We start from the raw sequence: 19,142 nt of genomic DNA, 5'->3' as shown, positions 1-19,142 counted from the left end.
CAAGAGACTGGGCTGACCCAGGCCTCCCTCGCTCGGATTTTGAACACAGACCTCTCTGCAGACATAATGCTTACCCTCGTTCCACAAAAGTGAATCGAGGCGCCCTTGTAAGCGGGTTAGTCGTTCTGCAGGGAGAGGAAGTACAGACAAACGGTAAAGGATGAGCGGAAAGACGTATGTAGCACACGCCTCCGCCCGACCCTTCACAGACAATTTCCTTCCAATCCAAGTCTTTACTGACGATTTGAAATTAGAGTGTACTTCCAACCAATTCTTTTCCAGCTGAAGTCCCGGTCCAAACCAGACACCGAGAATGCGGACCGGTCCATCGGTCCAGCTGAAAATACCTGGAAGCGAGTTTACCCCGGTCCAGGCCCCCAACCGCAGGCCAACAGACTTGCTATGGTTGAAGATGGCCCCTGTTACTTCTTCGTATCGAGCGAGCGCCTCGACCACCGCTTGAACGTCCGTGAGGCAAGACACGAACACGGTGACGTCATCGGCGAACGCGGAAACCCTGGCTCGTGTGCCTCCAGGGAGAGCTATTCCGCGCAGGACTGGTGTAGCCGCCTCGTCCCTTAACTTGCGAAGGAGGGGTTCCAACGCCAGGACATACAACAGAGGCGACAGCGGACAACCCTGTCGCACCGACCGAGAGACAGCGAATGACTCCGACAGCTTACCGTTGATCTGCACCGCTACCGTCGGCCTGTCATACAGAACAAAGATCCACTTGCGGAAGTCCGGATTAAATCCGGCGGCCTCTAGCACAGATCCTAGGAACCGATGGTCGACCCTATTGAATGCCTTGGACTGATCCAAACTGATCAGCGCGGCTTCGGCGGCGTCTTCTGTCCCCTCTATGATCGAGCGTATCAAGTGCAAATTGTCTTGAATCGATCTCCCCTTCACAGCATAAGTCTGGTCCGGTTCGATCAAGTCAGTGATGACAACCTGCAAGCGATTCGCAAGAATCTTTGCCAAAATCTTTAACTCTGTGTTTAGCAGAGTCAAGGGCCTAAAATCATCAAAGTTTTCCCTCCCACCATGCCGTTGACCTTTCCTCAGCAATGTGATCACACCCTTGGTCACCTGTCCAGGGATGGAACCCTGGGCAAACCAATGGTTGAACATATCCTTCAGAATAGGGACCAACATGGGCGACAGCCTCAAGTAAAACTCGTAGGGTAAACCATCAAGCCCCGGGGATTTGTTATAGCCGACCTGCTTCAACGCAGTAATGACCTCATGTTCAGTAATAAGACCATCACAGCAAGCCGCCCGAGCCACCGTGAGGCGGGGCGAGTCAGCCAAATAGCTGCCAAACTCATCAACCCTGAGTCCGGGTAGTTGGGTGAAGCGCACCGATAGATGCTCCCGAAACCCCTCGCAGATCTCCCGAGTCGATACTAAGGGGTGTCCTTCCAGGTTATGTACTTTACGAATGTACCCATCCGAACCGTGCCTTAAAGCAGCCTTACGCTCAACAGCGTCAACATTCACAGCCTCGTTAGAAACTTTCTTTAACCTAGCCCTAACTACTTGACCTTCATACCGCTCGCTAGCCAAGCGGTTGAGATCTTGTTTAGCTAGTGCTAACTCTAGGGGGTCTCCCCCTCCACCGCCCGGGTCAGCTTATCCTCTAAACGCTTCTTTGCCTTAGCCTTATCTATCGCGAGGCGTTGGCTATACTGGACAGAGAAGCGCCTAATTTTGGCCTTGAGACTAACCCACCACTTACTCCCTGTAACCGCCCCCACTAAAGCCCGCTGAATTAGCTCAGTGACCTTCAACCGGTAGTCCTCCAGCTCCAACAAGGTGCTGTTGAACTTCCAGTATCCGGCCAGTTTAGGCCTAGCACTTAAGCTCAAACGGGCCATAACAAGTTTATGGTCCGAGTGTCCTAGCAAGTGGAACGTGGGGCAAGATAGGAAGTCTACATCGCCTCTTCTAACTAACATCCGATCCAAGTAAGTGCTTGGATGGGAAGGCACTACAGGATGCCACGTCCACATCTCCCGCCCCGGATGATCCAGACGAAATCTGTCGACGAGATCGCACGAGGCCATCAGGTCAGACAGACTGCTGTCACACCACGCCGACCCGCTAGTCCCCCCGACCTTATCTATTTTGGGATCAAGGATTGCATTCCAATCACCCATTAAAACTAACCGTTCCGGATCCACTAAGAAGCCCTCCAACCGTCGAAAAAAGGTTGCCCTCTCTACAGCAGCATTGGGAGCATAAACAGCAACAATCCGAAAAACACTACAATTAACAGCAACATCAACAACAAGTGCCCGCCCGTCCTCGCCTGCGTGAACAACATTCACCGACGCTGACAGGGTGCGACTCACTAGCAAGGAGATTCCACGACTATAGGTATTGCCATATGCTGAGTAGACATCGTAATCGTTTACCAGCACCTGACAATCCCCGTCACAAACAAAGTGGGTCTCCTGGATAGCGGCAATATCTACCTTGAGGGACACCAAGTCTCTCACAACGCGCGAGGCCTTGCTTCGACACCTGATGCCCCTCACATTCAATGTAGCCAAGTTCAAAGACATGATCACTAACCTCAAGCACTGTCACAGACGGGTCTGAAATCCTGAGCAGTGAGGACATGGCAGGCCTGGCCAAGGCTGCCGGTAAGTAAATCCGATGAAGGTGATCCATCCTTGGCCACGCCCCCACGTCCAGGGGGAAGGTTAGTTTGAGTGCCCTGTATAGCGATGGGTGTACATACATGGGGATTCTACCCTCACATTTAAAGAAAATGTTGGTCAGCGAAGGATGGTCCCTATCCACCAGCTGCTGGCCTGGGATCGCATTCTTCGCTGCCTTAATCATTGCCCACATTCCTCCAGTCCTAGCGTCCTTGTTGACCCTAACGAAAGTGGTCAACAAGGGAGCGTCCTTGAATTTAGTGGGGTCTGTTACTAGGTCTCCACCGACTTTTTCAAAGTTTTTAAGTTTATTGTACCGGACTTTCTGTTGTCCTTTAAGGTCCGGAGCCGGTTGGAGAGGGTCTGTTTCACAAATCCTGCTTCCTGGCAGGAAGGGGAGCTTTTTGGTCCGTTCAGTGCGGACTTTGGGAGTGGGGGAGGGGACCTCTTTTGGTTGATGGGGAGGCTGAGCGCTTGGGGAGGGGGTAGCCTGCTCGTTTTCTTCTTTTTGGCTCCTGTCACGGGATGAGGGGCGGGAAGAGTTTCTTGGGGCCTTTATAGGAGAGGGGGAAGGTTGTTCGGGTTGCTGGGGTGTTGGGATCACAGGGGGCTCATCCTGTGTTGTTATTGCGAGGGAGTCCTTCTCAGTCTCAGTGGGGGTAGGAGGGTTTGCGCGTGTCTTGCGGCTTTTCCTCCTCCTGGCCCTCCTGATCTCTGTTGCGCTCAGGGCCATAGAGACTGTTGTTGTCTCTTCCTCTGCCTCTGACGCGGCCTCCTCCTCAGATTCTGGTAGTTTCCTCTTGTTTGAGGAGGAGGGTGTCTGTGTGTCCATTTTCTCCGTCTCGCTCTTAGGTTGTTCTTGGTCTTGGGTGACTGTCTGCAAGTATGGCTGTTTGTTGATCTTGCCTTTCTTTACAACCGTCACCCAGCCTGTCGGTGCCTCTGGAGGATTTGCGGCCGGCGCGGGAGCAGCGGCTTGATTTGTTGTCACGCTTGTTCCCGCCGCTTTTGTGGGCTTCTTCCCTCCATTCCTCTTTGGACAGTCCTTCGCCATATGCCCTTGTTGTGTGCACAGCCAGCAATGAGGCCTCCTCTCTTCCACTATAAGGGAGAGTGTCCACTCTCCGAACTTGAGTGTGGCTGGGATGGCGTAGAATCCAGCCTTGTCCAGGACCATCTGTACTTTGTAGTCCCCGGTCATGATGTTTCTTAATCCGCAGACCGGGGTGACTTCCTCTACGTCTCCATACTGGCTTAGGAAAGCCCCCAGTTGTTTGGCCTCCATATAGCAGGGGACGTTTAGAGCAGAAACATTTGCTCTCCTCTTGTTCATATAGATGGGTTGGAACTTTATGTTCCTGTTCTGATGGCAGGTCCTGGACAGCCTGACTGCGTCTTCGGAGGTGGGGAGCAGAACATCCCACTGTGCGTAACTCCTTCTACAGATGTAGTTGGTGGGAATGTTCTGCTCCAGCAACACGTTCATCATGGTGTCCTTGTTGACGCCCGTCAGACCCCTTGTCTTGGTGTCTGAAGTTATCAGCGAGAGCACTCTTTTCTCCAGAACTTCCACTTGACCCGGGAGGGGTTGGATGTTGTTCCCCTGGGTATACTCCTTGTAAGTGGAGTCGAAGAGTGCTCTGTAGTCTTCGGGCGTCAACTTCCCTTGCTGCTCTTTGGGGCCCCATGCCGGTCCTCCATCCTGGTGGGTGTCAGCTGGACTCGGGTTGGGGGGCGTAGCTGGTGTTGTGGGGCTCTCCATTGTTATGGGCATTTTTGGTTTCGGAACGGGGCCGTTACCAGGCAAAGTAGGCCATTGTGTCTTTGGCGTTGTTTCGTCCTGGCTTGGTTTGCTCTCCGGGTCGCTCCCCTTTCTTATTTTCTTCCTTTGCTGGGTGGCTGTCCCCTTGGGGGATGGAGGTGTCTCCCCTTCTGGTGCCGTGTTCCCAGCTGGAGCCTTGGTGGGTACTGTCAAGGGTGTCTCTCCTTCCAGCTTGCTTTTGTTACCACTGGCCGGAGAGTAACCCCTTTTCCGTATTTGGTCCTCTTGGGGAGTGTTGGGGGGCCAATCACTGTCTTCCCCGCCGAATAGTGAGCAGATGGAGGCTATTACGTCTTCATCCAGCGCCTCAGTTTGGTCCGCGGTGCTGTTTTCCTCCTTTTCTGTTGGGGAGTCGCCCTTTGGGGGAGCGGGGAATGAGTTCCCCGGTCTTCCTCCCTTGGTTCTGCCGTCCTGGGGTGCAGCTGGTTGGCTGGGTTCTGCACTTTCCCCAGCTATTGCCTTAGCGGCAGCTTTTTCCGCTGGGTTGCCCTCGTGGGGAGCGGTTGCAGGTGCTTTTCGGGGGGTCGCCGCGGGCTGCGGCCCTACCCTCCCGCTTTCTTCCAAGGTCGCCGCGCGCGGGGGCCCTACCTTGTTTCCTGGCGCCGTCTCGCCGGGAGACGCATCAGCTCCCTCACATAGGGAGTCGTTAGCAGTTGAGATGCTGCGCATTTGGGGTGACGTACCCCTCCTGCCTGGCATCGTGGCGGTTGCACTGGCCGCTGGCGCGGACCAAAATGTAGTGGGGGAAAAGAAAACCCAGGGGAATGGAGGGGGAGGAGGGGGAGGAGCGGACTTTGAAGAAATTAGAGTTTTTGACTTCCCCTCACGGGGATGTCGGGTTAGCAGCTCAGATCCCCCCGCGAGGGGGGAGAGCAGAGAAGAAAGACGCAGTGGGTGCTAGCGGGTCAGAGTGCCGCGTCGCAATTAAGAGAGAGAGGGGATAGGCATCCCTGCCCACAGAGGGAAGCAGAAACGAAGCACCCGCCCTACCCCACGTCACCCTACCCACTAACTTACCCCAACGGAAGCGAGAAAGAGAACCCTGTCTGCTCGATCCACTGGGAGAGCAGCGAAGATAGACAAAGTTTGGGCCTGGCAGGTCAGTGTGCTGCTCAGGCAATTAAGTGTTGAGAAATTAGACCATCCCCTGTCTCTAGAGGGAAGAGACCGGAACGAAGAAAAAACGCATGCAAAAAACAACAAAAGTAGGTCTCAACTACCAGCTAGTGATGTTGGTCCCGAGATTCCAGTCTCCCAAAAAAGGGGATCGGTTTCCGGGTCCAAGCTCCCACAAATGTGGAGTCGGTCCTTTAGGTCCTGACTCCCCAAAGGAGGGGGTCGGTCCTTGCTAACGAAGGTTAGTATGAAAACACCTTAACCTAGTCCGAAAGCCCGGTGGCGGAAAGTTTAGTAACTGAGAGAACAGATACTACACTTTGATCGTGTTTATATATTTTATTGAGAAAGAAAAAATTGAACATAAAAAACGTACAAAAAATTCAATTCAACAAAATTAGGCACAAGACACTTTGATCTTGACCAAAAGGCCAAAGTATTCTTCTATTTAGATGTGTTCTAGATGCCTTCTGGGTCTAGTAAACCTGACTTATACAAGATGGCGCCGGATTTTACTCGAAGTGAAGCCTCGATGTCGTAGAATAATTCAAAAAATAAAAACTAAACAAAAATATTACTAATAAAATATACAGACCGATTGATTGAGCATGACATTTTAGACAGATAATATTTTTTTAACTATTTTTGTGTGAAATTTTTAATTTTTCAGTTGCTATATTTCTTTTAATACATCGGTTCAGAAGACATCAGAAAAAAATGTGCGGTAAAATATTTTAAAACACTAAAATAGGTAGGTAAGTAGAAAATAAAGATTTCTTGTCTTTGATAATAGTCATTTGTTGACTATTTTTTTCCTTCATCTTTTTTATTGCTCTGTTTGAAATTGTTAACGTCAAGTCCGAGTGGCAAGGTCGCAAGACATCACCCTATTTTAAGCGATTATGCATAGTTTGACAATCTTGCTAGTCGGACTTAGGGTTAGTGGTAATAAAATTTGGTCAACATTAACTTATATGTATAATTCATTCAGTATTTTTACTTCATTTTAATGGTTATTTTTCTTCTAGGAATTTTGTTTGCTTAAAAAATGTTTTTTTACATTTTAATTAGAAAAAAATATTGTTAAATTTCTATTTAAGTTATGCATAGTTGTTGTTGTTGTTGTTGTTGTTGTTGTTGTTGTTAGTAGTAGTATTTTTATTATTTTTTATTTTTTTTATTATTATTATTATTATTATTATTGCTATTATTATTTTTTATTATTGTTATTATTATTGCTATTATTGTTATTATTATTATTATAATTATTATTATTGTTATTATTATTGTTATTATTATTGTTGTTATTATTATTGCTATTATTATTGTTATTATTATTATTATTATTAGTTTTTATAATTATTATTATTGTTATTATTATTGTTATTATAATTATTATTATTGTTATTATTATTATAATTAGTGTTATTATTATTATTATTATTGTTACTATTATTATTATTGTAATTATTATTATTGTTATTATAATTATTATTGTTATTATTATTGTAATTATTATTATTGTTATTATTATTATTGCTATTATCATTATAATTATTATTATAATTATTGCTATTATTATTGTTATTATTGTTATTATAATTATTATTATTATTGTTATTATTATTATTATAATAATTATTATTATTATTGTTGTTGTTATTATTATTATTATTATTATTATTATTATTATTAACCCTTTATAATCTGAATTATGACGTAGATGATTAACAAACTACTTATCGTTAATTTTAGAATACTGAATGTAATGGACAGTTGTAATCTGCAGGTATCTCGCATCTTACACAGATACCAAACTAATACGTACAAGGCGTGTTTCCCACTCTATTTATGCCGTTTTATTCATTTATTCATGACTGAAAAAATTAGTTCAACTATGTTATGAAGGGTTCAATGGAAATCGCTCCAGACAAGATATGAAATCGCTCCAGACAAGATATGAAATCGCTCCAGACAAGATATTAAATCGCAGCAAAAAAAATATCATTTCCTGTCAAAAATTAATAAGTGTTATTTAAATAAATTCTGATCCAGAAAACAGCAACTCTTCCCCCACCTCCTTTATCAGAAAAAATTGTTTATAGTATGTGGAAACTAAAATCCCACAAAAATTCTTTGTGCATTTTAAAATAAGTTCAGATGAGTAATCTCCCTTTATAAGGAAATTTACTCTCAATAAATTAAAAATTAGAAAAGAGTTTGTATTTATTTGCTTTCCCACTGAGCAAATTAGGCACAAAAAAAGCAAAAAAAAGAACAGCTGGAAAAAGGAGAATTTAAAAAGATAGCCGAGACTGTTTAAACGTTGTCTTAAGGAGAATAGTTTCCCATCTCCCTGGAAAATCTCATCAGTATGCCCTGTATTTAAGAATTCAGGTGATCGCTCATCCCCCTCTCAGTACAGGCCAATAAGTCTCCTGTGCGTCATGAGTAAGTTGCTAGAATCTGTGTTAAATACAGAAGTAATCAAACATCTCAACAAAAATAACCTTCTTAGTGACACTCAATATGGTTTCCGTTCTGCTAGATCTACAGCAGATGTCCTTACAGTTATATCGCATAGGTTTAGCAAATCTCTCGACGGTGGCAATCTTTCTAGGGCAATTGCTCTTGACATATCTAAAGCCTTTGATAGGGTATGGCATAAAGGTTTACTTCATAAGATCGCTAGCTATGGTATAGCTGGAAAAGTCTTCTCAATTATTAAATCATTTCTTTCTGATAGGTTCATAAGAGTAGTAGTTGAGGGGCAAAAATCAGAAGCTCACAGTATTAATGCCGGTGTCCCTCAGGGATCCATCCTGGGCCCAACTCTTTTCTTGATCTACATTAATGATCTTCCAAATCATATCCTTACATCATTTGTAGACATTTATGCTGACGACACTACCATTTATGGTACCACATCTAAGACAGTAAACGACCAAGTTCTCTCCAATTCTCTCTCCTCTGATCTTGAGCACGTAGTACAATGGGGAAAGAAGTGGCTGGTTACTTTTAATGCATCTAAAACCAAGCTTCTCTCTTTACATCATCAACATTCTAATCCACATTTGTCATCAATTGAAATGAATGGCTCTCGTCTTCAGGAGGCCTCAAGTTTTGACAAGCTTCTGGGCTTGACCATTACTCCTGATCTTAAATGGAACACGTATATCAAATCTGTTGCCAAGGCCGCTGGAAAAATGGTGGGATCTTTCTATCGATCCAGTAGATATCTCACTGCTGATGCTATTCTCTACCTATATAAGAGCCAGGTACGTCCAAGGATGGAATACTGTTGCCACATCTGGGCAGAAGCTGCTAGAAAGGACTTGTCCTGCCTTGATAGAGTTCAAAATAGACTTCGTAGCCTCGTAGGAGATGTCCTTTTCTCCTCCTTGCAACCTCTATCTCACAGAAGAGATGTTGCGAGTTTGTCTCTGATGTATCGTTATTTTCATGGAAAGTGTTCAACTGAGCTTCAATCTATGGTCCCCCCTCGCCAAACTTTCACAAGAAACACTCGTCTAGCTGTAAACACTATCAATAATTTCCCCCACTCTTTATCTGTGCCTAAACCTAAACGTAGATTCCATGAACAAAGCTTCTTTCTTAGAACTGCACGCCTGTGGAATTGTCTTCCGTTTTCCTGCTTTCCGGCTGACTACAATATGGTTGTGTTCAAGTCTAAAGTAAATAAGTTCTTGATGAGCCGTTCCATATAAGTTATTAAATTTACCAAATTTTCATTACTAATGATTACTATATTGACCAATTTCTACTGTACACTCTTTAACCCTTATCCTTGAGTGGCCTCTGGGCCTTGATAATGTGGTGATGCCTTTGTAAAAAAAAAAAAAAAAAAAAAGAAACGTTCATGTGAATTCAGATCCCTAAATAAATTCCTGTAGAACATATTAATAAATAATAATTGTTGAAAAAAAAAATGGAGAAAAATTCTATTTTATTTTAAGACATCTGTAAATATTAAAATCTGATTTTTATAAATGAATGCTTGTTAGATTATTATTAGACTTGGATACTGTTTAGGAGAGATGGAGAAAAATTATAGATTGTTTGTGCCATCTGTAGCTATAAAAGTATGCTTTTAAAAATAAATTCTTTTGGTTTCTAGTTTTTTTTTTCACTGAACCTATCTTCAATCAAACAAGCGTCATTTGTTAGTGGAGAACCCAGCTTTCCTTCACACAAGGGTAAAGTTTGACAAAGTAGTGACCGAATTTGCACATTTGTTGAAAAATTTCCACATGAGTCACAAGTTGTTTCACCACGTTTCGGCCAACTTATCCTCTGGCCTTCTTCAGGTAGTCAACCGTGGTGGGATAGGAATACAGCGTCTTGTAACTGTGTCCCCAGCAATTTCTGCCTTCCAAGTAAATGTTTCAATTTCGATTCTATCTGATGGCTCGCATGTCTTGTTAACTTTTGAAATCATTACTATTGTGTACAATATAAAACACCAATAGAGAGTTGGCTCTAGAATAATAAATCTGCATGAATTCAAATATATTTAAGCATTTTGATGACTGGGCAAGATCGGGCGCCCTGCTAGTAAAAGATAAAACGAACTTAGTAACAACTTTCAGCCGAGCAGCAATTAGTCATACATAAATAGTAAAACCGTACATTTAGAGGACGACCTATTACAAATCACACAAACTAAAATTTGTTTTAAATGTTATGTAGTGAATTCACTACTTTATGGAAATTCTTAAGCAAAAACTAATGAAATATTTTGCATGTTTTTTTTAACAAATCTTGAAAATTTTCAGATAGTAGATAAATATTTTTTTTTCACATTAAGTTTTCCGAAAATTGATGAACAAGAAATGGCTGATAATTTTAATTCTTAAGTAAAAAACCAAAAACTAAATCTCTTGCATGTTCTACACAAGTATTGGAAATTTAAGATGCTTGATAAAATTGTTTGCCTTGTTAAAAAAGTCAATTTAGAAACAAAGTTTCATTTTTTAAAGTTAAGTTTTCCGAAAATTGATGGACAAGAAATGGGTGATCATTTTATATATGATCTATATAGGAAAGTGATCCCCACTTTAAAATCTAGAATATTGGCTTAAAAATAAAAGTTCAAATTGGTGATGGTTATAAAGTGCGGATCAGTCTACATTGCATTCATATAAGAACCTGATGCCTCTAAAGTATAGTTGAAGAAAACAAAAACAGAATTCTTTAGCAAAAGGATCAGTAATTGTACAAAGAAAATGTAATTCGTAAACACAAATCGTAGTGGGAATAACCACCATCCGAAATTTAAATTAATAAAAGATTATTAATTTCTAACTTTTCACTAGAGAAGTTTCGTTTTGGTTAATTGAATTGTTTTCATAACCAGTAACTACAATGTTACTTTATTTTCTTTAAAGAAAAAAAAAATTACGACCCACAATTTTTTGTATAGATTGACCCCTTCCATGAGATTCTACATTTTTTAGCCGATAATTTTATTTTAGAATGTAAAATTTATGATTATTTTCAAGTGCTTTTAAAAAGTCAATTACCAGGTTAAAAAAAGAAAATGGACTTATGTCAATAAAGAAGAGACAATGCGAATCCAAATTAACTGAAACAGTCAGCCATTTAAATCGTTCCTAATAACTAAAAATAAAGTACTATATAATAACCCTCCGAAATTTTATCTTGATTAAGCTACTCAATAGTTCCAGGTCGTCATATAAAGAATTGATCCCCATCTCCCAACGAACTTTATTTATAAAATATACTAAGACAAAAATAATCTTCAAATATGCCAGGTCAGAGTGAATGTGGTATTTTGGTGATTAAAACTAATTTAGAGAATAGACAAATAGGATGAGAGGATGACAACTGAGCCCCCATCCAACTACACTTTTTGGCCTTGCACCACATCCGATTTAAAAAAAACTCAAATTTTATAAATTATAGATAAACAAAATTCAACATTCCTGAAATAAAAACATCATCAAAACATTTGATAAACCCCCCCAAAAACAAATCAGACATTTTAAAATCGTTCTTAACTATAAAAAAAATAATGACTTCGAAATTTGGAAGCATTTCAACTGAATCAAATAATTCAATCATTTCAGTTCGTCCTGTAAAGAATTTATCATTCCAGAAATAAAAACGACATCATCAAATTACTCCCCCAACAAAACGGTAAAAATCAACAAGAAGATTTGTAAAAAATATATTTTATTATTTTAAAAATCAGAAAAAAAATATAGAGAAAGTGATAATGTTAGAAAATGGCCGTCGAGTTCTTAAAATAAATCCAAAACAGTCTTGTTTCCGACAATAATTTCACGCAGGCTGAAGAAATAATGGTCCAACTTGTCATGAAGCTGTCTGACATAAAAATATATCAGCAATGTATACGGAATTTTAAAAATCAGAAAAAAATATAGAGAAAGTGATAATGTTAGAAAGAAATGAATTACCAACGTTTCGATTAATATTCAGTTTTTGAGGTATGAAATCTGTAATTTACCATGTGCCTCGAATCGTTATTTGCAGTCAATTGATGGTTGGAGGTGGAAATGTTCAAAAGATGGATTTTGTTGTTCAATACGAAAACACTTTGTTGAGCAAAACAAACTTTCCTTGTGAACAATTATCTTTATAATTTATACAAAAAAAAAAATTGGATATTGTTGACCAAGGATAAAAGTATATCAGCAATGTGTACGGAATGTGATGACGTATGGAAGTGAAATTTGGACAGTAAGGGTTGAGGATATGTGTTGCATGGAGAGAAATAACATGAGAGTGATAAGATGGATGTGTAATATGAGCCTAAAAAGACGGGCTTAGTTCGGATGATTGCAGAAGATTAATTTAGACAATATAGGAAGATGATATGGTTAAGGAATGGAGAGTTTTTGGGTTGGATGTAGAACAGTTGGAGAAATAAGTTCATGGTGGTTGGGTATAAGCCCCGACAATCTAAGGAGTCGAGACTCCTCACAAGGGCTCTTTATTATTGCGCCACAAATATCAAGTAATGTCTCAACATGAAATGAGATTCAACATTGCCATAGCAACAGAGGTAAAGGATGTAAGCAACTCAAGTGTGCAACAATATGAAGTCTTCTAGATGTCTTGGCACTTCATCATATGAAAATATATTTTTGCTGACTACGTTTGCAGCCAAGCATTGCAAAGTCGTGTGTTTTACTGGTTGTGGCAAAATCTTGCGTTTTTTTAAAGAACATGAAAGGCAAAACTGTTCATCGATCGAAGCATCGAAAAGAAATCCCTGCGATAAGAAATATTCAATAATTGCTTTTTGGTGATAGTCTACATTATCAAGCACATAATGAACAGGTGTAAAACGACGTCGATTCCGGCAGTTGACTTCAGCCTCACACGACAGCAACAGTTTGTAGAGCTCCAGTGAATAATTTTCCTTGGTACAAAAATGCAACAGTGTGTTATTATCAGACCCGCGTAAATCAAGTTGCACAATTTTCTCTATACTTTCTTTTAACACAGGCATATTTCCTTGGCTTTTCCTTAAAAAGGCCTCAATAATCTTGGCGATGTTACTGAAAACATAATCGATTTTCTCTGCTACCAAATATCTTTCTATGTTGGTCATATTTTTAAGACGAGCAAGTATGCCCTCAACATGATGGCAATAGGATTTTAACAACTCTCGGCCGTGATTTTCCAAACAGTTGTAGAAATCGTTGTGCATCAATATATTTAAATATGTATAAAGATCACTGATGGTCCGCAAATTAATGAAAAATAAATCATCACTGCCTAATGCAAATGTTTCCAAGATAAACGAAAACAGTTTTAAGGCGTTTGTAACGTCATCGACTGAATTCATGCTGGATGCAAGGGCCTGCAAAAGGTAAGGATTACACAAGTCATAATATTTTTCTAAACTGAGTAACACATTTTGATCAAGCGGGGCAAAAAAATTTAAAATCGGTTGAAATTTAGATTGTCCGGTGTTTTGATGTTCCATTGAAATTGCTGGAATAGAGTTATATATTCCTTGTATTTCGATATATGTATTCAAATATATTAAGAAATATTCATTCCAATATATGCGTGCATAATCAAAGTTTTTACTCAGTAGAGCATTGCAGACTTGAAATCTATAAAATTTAGCCAATAACCCTTTGATGTTTGTACCATACGATTTTAATAAGTTCACTACGCTTTGAGATGACTCGATGTTGTAGCATTTTTCAGACAGGATCATGTCGTTTAAATTAGCTCTATGAGCTAGCAAACTCTCAATATAATCGAAAATTTCCATTTCAACAGCCACCATCAAGACCGTCCTTCCATAAATATTGATGACTTGTGGGTCAGCACCGTTGATTAACAGATACTTGCAAATTGTTGGAAATCGCAGCGATGCCATTAGTGGAGTAATCTGTTCCACATTAGCAACAAGATTAACTTGAGCGCCATTTTTGAAAAGATACTCGACCATTTCCATATTGCCCGTCATACAAGCAAAGTATAATGGCGAGAACCCTTTTGGGTCGAGTTTGTTTACATCCGATCCGTTCTCTACAAGTATTTTCACAATGTTTAAAAATCCATTCTCTGCAGCTATGCAGAGACAGGAACCCGTTTCCATCACGTTTACATTGCAAGCTTCAATCAGAAATTTTACTAAATACGACTGACCATTTTCGACAGCCAATAAGAACAGGGATTTCTTCTTAATCTTCTTGGAGATGATCAAACGCCGTTCTTCAGGAGAAAATTTTTCAAGAATAGGCTTGATTTCCCACCATCTTTCATCATCTATGAATCTTTCAAGTATTCTTGCAACAATAAACTCCATCTTGAGTTCTGAAAGAGAAAAATAAGAGAAATAAATAGAAACACGTGGAAAAAAAAGGTTCTCATGTATCCCTGATTAGTCTTTCACTTTTTCTCTTTCACATGCGCCTATTCCGAATTCGCAGCTGTGGACCAAGATCAGTGAACTTTTCCTTTTTTTTTTTTTTTTTAATTCAATTTTCACCCCAACCCCAAACAACGCACAGTGCCACTTTGAAGTAGCGGGCTACTGTCAAGGACATCATTTGCTGGGACATTATGAAGGGAGATGAGTAGAAAGATGTTTGTTCACATTGCACTTGAACTTCTGCATATCAGTACAGTTGGGAAAGCAGAATCCCGGAAGGGAGTTCCAAAGACTTGCAGTTCTGGGGAAGAAACTTGGAGTAAACGGCTTTCTTACACCTAGGAATCTCTACTGTAAAGGGGTGGGACTTAGTTGCTTGCCGAGTTTGTCGGGGGTAGTTACGTCGAGGAGGTATAAGTGTTTGCTGTTTGTCAGACCATTCACCATTAAAGTATTTGTAGAACAGGCAGAGGGATGCAACATCTCGTCGATGGGACAGAGGCTGACGCTTAAATGACAGTTCAGGACCTATCAGGTTGGCGACTCTTTTGAACCCTGTCAAGGAGTGAGAGACAAGCAGCAGATGCACCAGCCCAAATGTGACAACAGCACTCCATACATGGGCGAATGGTTGCCTTATAGAGGTACAGGATACTTTCAGGCGTAAGTAATTTTCTAGCATGGTAGCAAGAGCCCACCTTCTTTGCAGCAGACTTGGCAATGCTCTCAATATATCTATTCCAGTTCATATTCCCTGTAAACGTTAGGCTGAGGAGTTTAAAAGTACTTTCAGGCAATGTGTTTTTGGCCATTGCTATTGGTGGTAATACTAAAACAATCATTAACAATGTTTTTTTTTATATTTAACCTATTTCAAACTGCTAAATTATTACACAGTAAAAATAAAATCAAAACATTTTACGTTTCTGAATATTTGAGGTGAGGATTGATTATCTATTATTTAGATTCATCGGACTACTGTTCTCATCTTGAGGTCATTTTCACTACGTTTCCGTCAATGTGACCTTTGTCCAGGTGCATTTTGTCGAACTCTGGAATCGTTTGCTGAACTCGGGAATCTTGACAGAATTTTAAACAAAACCCTTTATCCACACAATGACTTGAACCTTCAATTTTCAGGAGAAGTTCACTTTCACAAGCGATTTTCTCCTAAAGAAGGTCGGCGGCTACATCGATCGAAAAGTTATGAAAACGACACGAGTAATCCGATGCATCTAAATAATACGAAAAATCATTTTTCATATTTCGTATATAATCGAATAAAAATTCTATTGAAATGGAATTTTTATTTGATTAAAAAAATCGAAATAAGAATGATTTTTCATTTAATAAATTTTACTGTGCAATAATTTATAGCAGTTTGAAATAGGTTACAGTCACAATTAACATTGTTAAATGAGCATTTTGGTATTTAAAACAAAAAGATCCACTGCTTCGAATTCGGAAAAGTGAACGAGCGAAAGTAGAATCAGGGGGACAACAGCTACACAAGAACTAAAAAATAGTTAATAGTTTATTTGAATAGAATCACTACGTAAATTTTGAAATTCATTTGCTATAAATTACATTAAAATAAATACAAAATATGGATATATATTTAACCAATATGTAATAAAAAATATGTATATATATTTAACCAATATGTAATAAAAAATATCTATATATATTTAATCAATATGTAATAAAAAATATCTATATATATTTAACCAATATGTAATAAAAAATATCTCTATATATTTAACCAATATGTAATAAAAAATATCTATATATATTTAACCAATATATAATAAAAAATATCTATATATATTTAACCAATATATAATAAAAAATATCTATATATATATAACCAATATGTAATAAAAAAAATATGTATATATATATATTTAACCAATACGTAATAAAAAAATATCTATATATATTTAACCAATATATAATAAAAAATATCTATATATATTTAACCAATATATAATAAAAAATATCTATATATATTTAACCAATATATAATAAAAAAATATCTATATATATTTAACCAATATATAATAAAAAATATCTATATATATATAACCAATATGTAATAAAAAAAATATGTATATATATATATTTAACCAATATGTAATAAAAAATATCTATATATATTTAACCAATATATAATAAAAAATATCTATATATATTTAACCAATATATAATAAAAAATATCTATATATATTTAACCAATATGTAATAAAAAAAATATGTATATATATATTTAACCAATACGTAATAAAAAAATATCTATATATATTTAACCAATATGTAATAAAAAATATCTATATATATATTTAACCAATATGTAATAAAAAATATCTATATATATTAAACCAATATGTAATAAAAAAATATGTATATATATATATTTAACCAATACGTAATAAAAAAATATCTATATATATTTAACCAATATGTAATAAAAAATATCTATATATTTTTAACCAATATGTAATAAAAAAATATCTATATATATTTAACCAATATGTAATAAAAATATCTATATATATTTAACCAATATGTAATAAAAAAATATGAATATATATTTAACCAATATGTAATTAAAAAATATGAATATATATTTAACCAATATGTAATAAAAAAATATCTATATGTATTTAACCATTATGTAATAAAAAATAGCTATATATATTTAACCAAATATAACTTTATTTCAGAACGGTCACTTCTCTGAATAATCAGCAAAGTTTTTGATAAAAACAAAACTCGAATTTTTTTTTACATTAAACAATTTTTAAACATTATTAATAAATGAGAAAAGTTATCCAATATGAACGACTCTTTTGGGCCATATTGGGTGTTTACATATTTAAAGTATCTATTTCTCAATACAAAATATGTATTACTGAATAGATTTTACTCTAAAACATTCCATAAATAATATTTAACAAATTTTAATATCTAGACATAATTTTTTATTCTCATAATAAACTCATGCCATGATTTAGCGACTTTGCCAATAAAAGTTACAGAATTTTTTAATGAAGTGCAAACAATTAAATAAAAATATTACATTCGATATAAGAGTGCAAAATTAAACAAGATACTGATAGAAACACACTGAATAAATGTCCCCAATCATGTGAAAAGATAATGTTTTACCAGTAATTTGTTTAATTTTCGATTTAAAATAAAAATAATGTTAAGCTTCCCTAATTCTTTTACAAGAATACTAAAGTTGTGTAGAAAAGCTATTTTGACATGCGTGTATTTTTCCTGTGGAAATACGAATTATGTTACAATAATTTGTTCATTTTATAAACTAATGATGAAATATCCGATTCTTAAAGCAAACAATGTACGTATTTTCACCATGCGAACCAATCATCATTAAAAAAAAAAAATTTAGGATCAAAAGCCGTTTAAAAAAACAATTTATGGGGAGATAAATCATGACGCGATAGTTTATGAATTACCTCCCTTAAATATTTTTACCAATTTTCCATTGTTTTAACGCCTTTACAGTTGTCTAAACATGTTTACATACATATATATACACATAAAGTAATATGTTTAATTCTGATTAAATCGTTTGAATTAGGTAAAAGTGAGTTTGCGAACACAGTTAAATGATTATTTTTATTTATTGAAAAGACAAAATCCAAAATAAGCTTTTCTGTTCAATGTACGGAAAAGCTAATTTCGGATTTTGTAAAGAAACTGAAAACCCCATTGAAATCATTTTTAATGAAGTTTTAGCAATTTCAAACGTAAATCATACATATTACAATGCTGATTTTGATCTCTGTAGTTCGAATTGATTTGTCTCCATTTATCCAAAACATGACGGATCAAAACAAACTCGCTTACTCATAGTAAATATATTTGGAATACGACTTTTTCGTTTGTATCATTTTTTCGTTTTAACTAATATTTCCAAACTTTACGCATTTAAGAGTCAGCTCGCCGCCATTTCTCTTGTTCGCATCTATCGATAAACACTGTATGATTTTCGAATTAATTAAACGTTTTTAAGTGAGTAAAACCACTAAAAATATCGGGGATCGAAACAACCCCCACCCCGACAAAAAAAAAAAAAAACTTTGATAAATATATATTGATTTTTTTATTCACTATTAAAACATTTATTGCAATAAAAACAATAGAGAACATATCTGTTAATATCCCGTTTTAGATATGAAAAAAAAAATTGTAAAAATGACTAAATAGTTCACTTCTCATATGTTTCTATATTTTTGTACTTTATAAGACGATGCAAGGGAGGAGACTGTGGATTGTATTCAACCATTAGAGTTATCTCGTGGGTCAATAAAAGGTCAGGTGGAACCATTGACCTCCAGGTCATCTTGTTTGGTCAACTGAATGCAATAGAAGTAAGGAGTAGCAAGACTTAATCATATGAAGGGATGAGGAAAAGATGGGAGGCTGACTAGAATTGTAAGGAAATAATAAAAACAAAATGGAGAATGAACAGAAAATAAAAATTTAAAAAATGTGCTGGACAGAAAAATAAAATGAATTGATGAAATAGGAAATATATCAAATTATAAAAATTATATATATATATATATATATATATATATATATATATATATATATATATATA

At 37.3% G+C, this 19,142-nt stretch overlaps 1 protein-coding gene across 1 annotated transcript; it reads right to left on the bottom strand.

The window, feature by feature from the left end:
- Positions 1-12,694: 12,694 nt before the first annotated feature.
- LOC145265669 (uncharacterized) lies at positions 12,695-14,443 on the bottom strand. The gene has a single exon (XM_080121733.1). The coding sequence runs from the start codon at positions 14,441-14,443 to the stop codon at positions 12,695-12,697; it is 1,749 nt and encodes a 582-aa protein (XP_079977859.1).
- Positions 14,444-19,142: the final 4,699 nt, after the last annotated feature.

The sequence above is a fragment of the Euprymna scolopes genome, chromosome 40, assembly GCF_053919585.1.
Source record: "Euprymna scolopes isolate OS-2025 chromosome 40, ASM5391958v1, whole genome shotgun sequence".
NCBI lineage: Eukaryota > Metazoa > Mollusca > Cephalopoda > Sepiida > Sepiolidae > Euprymna > Euprymna scolopes.
This window is presented reverse-complemented; position numbering and strand designations above follow the sequence as displayed.